This window comes from Priapulus caudatus, unplaced genomic scaffold (genome assembly GCF_000485595.1).
Source record: "Priapulus caudatus unplaced genomic scaffold, Priapulus_caudatus-5.0.1 Scaffold75, whole genome shotgun sequence".
In the NCBI taxonomy this organism is placed as follows: Eukaryota; Metazoa; Priapulida; class Priapulimorpha; order Priapulimorphida; family Priapulidae; genus Priapulus; species Priapulus caudatus.
The window spans coordinates 498,829-505,472 of NW_014577136.1; the positions used below are offsets into that span (position 1 = coordinate 498,829).

At 43.9% G+C, this 6,644-nt stretch overlaps 1 protein-coding gene across 3 annotated transcripts in view; it reads left to right on the forward strand.

Annotated features, from left to right (window-relative positions):
• The window catches only part of LOC106821497 (sodium bicarbonate cotransporter 3-like), a 66,152-nt gene that overhangs the window by 11,215 nt on the left and 48,293 nt on the right, over positions 1–6,644 (forward strand). The window contains exons 2-4 of one of the 3 annotated variants that reach the window (XM_014826336.1): positions 902–1,077; positions 1,967–2,027; positions 3,073–3,219. In XM_014826336.1, the coding sequence (XP_014681822.1) occupies positions 1,967–2,027; positions 3,073–3,219 (208 nt within the window). In that variant the 5' untranslated portion in view covers positions 902–1,077. Of the gene's footprint in view, positions 1–896; positions 1,078–1,966; positions 2,028–3,072; positions 3,220–5,537; positions 5,691–6,644 lie in introns of those variants that run through there. The other 2 variants (XM_014826335.1, XM_014826337.1) reach the window with 2 other exon arrangements.

Sequence of the window (6,644 nt, forward strand, 5' to 3'; positions counted from 1 at the left end):
ACACACACACACACACACACACACACACACACACACACACACACACACACACACACACACACACACACACATGCATGCGCGCACGCACGCACGCACGCACACACACACACACCCCACACCCACATGCAATACGAGGGTGTATTATAATAATGACCACCGCCGCGCTAACACTAAGTATTGAATTGGATGATTCACTATATAAATGACGGTGAATGCGAATATTCCGGAAATCTGTCACTATTCGACCTAGGCGGCGCTTCCGTATGTCGTATAAGTGATACACATGAACTAAAGAGGCGCTAAATGACTGTAACTCGATGTAACGCGCATTATTTTGCCCAAAAATACTAATCGAACATTTATCAAGCTGCATAATGTTACGGTGTATTTAAGTAACCTCGCAGTGCGAAGGGCGTCTGCTCCTATTTGCAGTGGGCCGTGCCTTGGCCCATTTCGCCTTCAACAAAAGATCTTTTCGATTAAATAAAAATAGTTTACCGGGCCTTATTCTTGTCTATTAATATTAAACGTTCAGATGCGTTCTGGTAAAAAAACAACATAGACAAATGCTCGTTTTGGGTCATGGTTGTCATTCTATTTCGTAATGGACTGGCGAACGCCGCGCGCAGTTCTTTGCGATCAATATCGTACTGCTTCCTATTACTATATATACTATCGCCAGGTCGCTACTCCTCGGAATATGCAATCGGAGAAATGACTTGCTAATATGTTGCTCTGCCAGGTGAGCGACAGACACGTGGTCATCAAATTAGTTATTCGTTTGGCGTCTTCTGTTTCGAGCTGCAGGGGAGAGAAGGAGCGTGCGCGAGTGAGATAGACAAGATGTGCACGCACTGCAAGAGACGTGTATGGTTAGAGCACTCATCTTTTACATCGACAGATCGTACTGGAACGGCACCGGAGGCGGAGACAGCTGCTGCTTGCTAGTAACCTTGTCCTCGTTGGTCTTGCTGGGGCTAGGACGTCAAGACAGCGTTTTCAGTGATTGTCTAGTTTGGTACGAGCAGGCGTAAGCATCGCGCCCATTGTGGTTAGCTGCCGACAGAAGCAGACACCGTAAGTCTACTTAAGTCTCTTTAACATATATCTTCTCTAATTAGCACGTTAATTTCATCCGTGCACGATTCGTTGTCTTACTCCGGGGGTAATGAGTATGAAGGGGTGGCTTAGGTGGTTTGCTACGAAGAGTTGTTTGAGTTTATATACCAACATCTACCCCCGACAAACCCCCATTCTTAGGAAACTAACCTGTCCCTGGCTTTGTAAATAAGCGAAAAACCTCCCATATGTTATGGACAACGTGGAAGGTTGCTCGAAACTGAAGGAGGTCGCTTCCGGAACAGGTAATATTGAGACCTTTATCACTGGCATGCTGATGATAGTTCAGTTAAGCATGACGTATTGATCAGACTGTAGCGAGCCTGCACTCCATAGCAACCCGCACTGCATATTGATTGAAGATCAATACAATCAAGAGCGTATAAAGAAGGGTCCTTCTTTATACGCTCTTGATACAATATTAATGTGTTTCGTTGTTATTCTTTTAGTATTTACTACTAGTGGTGCTTTTCACCTAGCAAACTCGAATTGTTACACTGACGATATAATAATTATGTTACCGCTTGAAACAGCCATATATAGGGGGCCTACTCTAATTTAACAAAACGCATGATCATTCTGCAAAACAGAATGAACATTTGAACCAATGATGCGCTTATTTTACGCAATATATTGGCATTTTCATAAGTCACAGTTTATAGACGTTTTCACTCCTCTGACGTTTTCACGTTTATCTGAACCCTTTTGATTTCTGAGAGGCAAACTGTGCCTACCAAAATCGATGTGGATTCTAAAGTTACTTGAGTTGAAACTACGAGCGACTTATGAATGTACCTGCCTGAGTCGGAACAGCTATTCTAGCTTATAGTTTTTATTGCATGTATAGATGAGCTACAACCGGGACAAGCTACCGATGCGCAAGCTCGACAAAGACCCTAATCTGGCAGGTAAGCTAGTGATGTAAACAGAAGGAAACATGGATATGGTTGGCTTTAGTACGTGATTAGTTTGATCATGTACCGATTCGACGTGCGAATTACGATTCGCATGTGAAAGCCGTGTCATTTGTCCAATTAAATTAATAACCTTGCTAACTAATTTCTCATTCTCACAAGCATACTGCGTCCAGGTGATCTTTATCCGACCCAGAACGTAAGTAACAGTAAGTCGCCCAATACTAGAGCCACGGGTATTATACGCTATCGACTAGAGAGTGCTTACACTGTAATTGTAAAGCAATCACATGTTAATCTATATCAACATAGACGAAAAATCAAGAAAGGGAATTAATGCTACAGCTTCTAGTTTTGCTATGATGGTCGCGATCGTTCGCTGATGAGGAAGACTCCATTTTCATGTTTCAAATGACCAACGGTCACTATCTCTGAGCTTGCTCCTCAGGCATCAATGGGAAGTTGCAGTTGAGTATGATCCTCGGCTGCGTCAGTCAGTTACGATGTTGGTGCGTCCGGCGGCGCCGCAACGGCAAACGTGGCGTCAGCCGCCGCGGTGTCTGCTAGATTGTATCATAGCTCGGCGAGAATAATCAATAAGCAGATTTGATCAATTTTAGGATGGCTGCCGAACGGCATTCGATGTAACTCTCGCATACAGCTAGTTGTATCTGTGCATGTTAGTTAATATTGTGGTGGCGTACGGGTTTCGCGTATAACGTGGTCGAATTTGGAAGCCAATGTGGGGAGAAATGGCTTCCGAGATCAGTTACAAGAGGTTACCTTATTCCAGGAAGTAGGTGAGTAGAGGAGACTCTATTGCATGAGCATGTAAGGCACGCATAGGTTTGTTGTTGGGGTTGCTGTTATGTGCTTCTTTTGGTCTCTATCGCAAGCATGTTTGTGTTATATACGGCCGTAGGAAGCCTGCAAAGTTTCACAGAATTTCAAAGCACGTATACTAAAAAGACATTTTATTTTGTTATATATATGTGTCATTAAAGCATCCGAACGTGTCTAAGCTTCCTAACTTGTGTAGCTGCAGAGAAGGAGGCAATGCTCGGCAAGCCTGCTCAGCCGCCATCCTTTTCCATTGAGCCCGAGTCTCCAGATGACATCGACGACCTTACGCCCGTCATGCCCAGCTACGTTGCGCCACCGGCAGAACCGGCTGCCGTGAAACGAGGTGATATATCGCATATAGCTCTTCATTGTACCGTCCCATGTATACGGGCAAGCGTTATTGTAGAATGTCTATATTATATTATACTATAGAATGTCACACGTCCAGGTTTTTTTGCGACATTTCGCGTACAATTACGATAAAATTACTACATCGGGATATGTCTTGAATGCATACGTGGCATGAGAAACGCAAAAGTGTAGCCGCCATTACGGTCCAATAATTCAACTGAATGAAATAAGTGAATATAAGTTGAATAGCATACTGTTCCCGCGGATTAACTTAGACTAAAAACGCGCATTACGCAGCTAACGGTTGCAATACAATAACGTATATTGTTTTACTAGCGTTAGACAGTAGGGTAACAGGCCGGATCATACTGATGTATCGGTTTCGTATTGCACTGATGGAATCAATAATCTTGTATTGAAGTGACCCGTCAGCAATCAGTTACCGCCGGGTAAGCAGTCGAATGTTGACCTAACAAGTCCTGTATTGCAGTGATTAAGGTAACACTATTATACAGATTCGGCAACGGGTGTGTATATTATTGTATCCCCCGCGACGAAGTCGGCAGGGATACTATGGTTTCATGTCTGTACAGCCGCCGCCGCCGCCGCCGCTCGGTCCACCGCAGAGATTTTCCCTTCCGCTCTATGACTCGACCCCTTATTGACCTAGCGTGACCAAACTTGGTCTACTTACACATCTTGGGGAGAAGGTGGGTAGCGTACCAAAACCAGGTCACCGCGATCTTTATTTGACCTTTACCTTGACCTTGATCATATTTCCCTTCCGCTCTGTAACTCGGCCCCTAATTGACCTAGCATGACCAAACTTGGTCTACTTACACATATTGGGGAGAAGGTGGGCAGCGTACCAAAACCAGGTCACTGCGACCTTTATTTAACCTTTACCTTGACCTTGATCATATTTCCCTTCTGCTCTATAACTCAGCCCCTAATTGACCTAGCGCTACCAAACTTGGTATACTTACACATCTTGGGGAGAAGTTGTGTCGCGTACCAAAACCAGGCACTCCGACCTTTATTTGATCTTTACCTTGACCTTGATCATATTTCCCTTTCGCTCTATAAATCGGCCCCTAATTGACCTAGCGCTACCAAACTTGGTATACTTACACATCTTGGGGAGAATGTGTGTCGCATATCAAAACCAGGTCACTGCCGCTTTTATTTGACCTTGACCTTGACCTTGATCATATGTTCCTTCCGCTCTATAACTCAGCCGCTAATTGACCTAGCGCTAGCAAACTTGGTATACTTACACATCTTGGGGAGAAGGTGTGTCGCGTACCGAAACCAGGTCACTGCAACCTTTATTTGACATTGACATTGACCTTGACCTTCATCATATTTCCTTTCTGCTCTATAACTCAACCCCTAATTGACCTAGCGCAACCAAACTTCGTATACTTACACATCTTGGGGAGAACACGGGGGATACATGTAGTTGGCGACAACTGCCCTTTCTAGTTAATAATGGATTAGCAGTCCCGTACGTACTGATTGGGTTAACAGTTTGAAATTGTACTGCTAAGGTTACCAGTCCCGTAGTGTAGTGTTTACGCTAGAACTCCTTTATTGTACTGATGGGGTTAGACGAAACGTATTGTACTAAAGGGTTATAATCAGTCCCATATTGTACTATATGGGTTAACGGTCCCGTAAGGTGCTCGTGGGGGTTAACAGTCCCGTATTGTACTGACGAATGAACAGTCACATATTGCACCGAGCTGGTCAATAATCTCGTATTGCACTGGTAGATTTGATAGATAACGGATCGCACCAATGGGATTAACACACTTTCATTGTACTATTGATTAGAGAAGTCCCGTATTACACTAATGAGAAAGAGCGTACACTACCATATATTGATATATATTATTAGGGCGGCACTAAAAATATAGAACGTAGGAAAGGCTGTAATGGCAGCTACGTATGCATCAGATAGGAAAAGGGTATCATGATTAGCGCGGTACATCTTTCCCGCATGCACAAAACATCGCATTTATCACATATCAATCGACTCGGAGCTGACTATTATGGTTCAATAGGTTATTATAATAATTATGATTTATATTTTATCAACTCTGTTCAATCGCGTATCTGATTATATAATCATGTAGAAGGGTGTTGCAATAACCCCGTTACGCTGCAACGTCGCGCCTTACTATGCTAAGTAGTTTTCAAGGACGAATCGTTGAACTACTCTGTTACCGACGACAAACAGGTTTACGACGGCAGCAGAAATAACGAACACACGTGTGCGAGCGCGACAGACGCCGTGTCGCTCTGCGTGTGTGCGTCTGATGTTTCGTGGCGGCATTTTAGTGTAGAGACAAACCAAATTAGAGTTCGAGATGGCGTATTATGAGATGATAACGCCGCACGCTGAAGATTTTGATAACGAAGATGATGTCGAGGAACCGAAGCCGTCTCTGACACGGGCCGGTACGTGTGCATATTTACATAATTATATATATATATATATATATATATATATATATAATATATTATATAGAGAGAGAGAGAGAAGAGAGAGAAGAGAGCGAGAGAGAGAGAGAGCAGACCAGAGAGAGAGAGAGAGAGAGACGAGAGATGAGAGAGAGAGAGAGAGAGAGAGAGAAAGAGAGAGGGCCGAGAGCCGAGAAAGAAGAGAGCGAGAAGAGAGCGAGAGAGTGAAGGAGAGAGGCGAAGAGAGAGAGAGAGAGCGGAAATCTACTCTCTCAGCTGCGAAACAATCACCCGCTACTCAAATGTTAGAATACCATATACACCGCCCAAATTCGTAGACATCTAGAGCAGATATTCTAATCCTAGCAAGATGACCCCACATGCGAGTTCCTAGATGCACTGCTATGTCGTAGGAATGTATCACGTTTGGATGCTCATTGTGTATGCGCAATGGCCACACACATCTGAGCTAGTGCCATCATAACATCACGACTTGTTGTTTTATGGATCTTTGATTTTATCAGCATCTATAACATATCGATTTATCACAGTACTACACACAATTCGAGTTATTCAGATATAACATGTCGATTTACGCCAATCCCATTATTTTGCCCCTCCTCTACGCATCCGAATCATCGACATCACACCACGCATCCGAATCCATTTTCGCCTCATCATTCGATCGTGCAAATCGAATGAATTCGATGCGCCAGAAATCGAATGATTCGATCAATCATTCGATTCACGCATCCGAATCATTCCGATTCACCGCATCGAATCATTGATTCACGCATCCGAATCATTCGAGTCACAGGCATCGAATCATTCGACTTCAACGCATCGCAAATGCATTCCGATGCAATCATTCGATAGACAGAGCGGGCCACACCAGCACTCACACACACCCACACCACCACAACACATTTACACCTACCACACACACACACC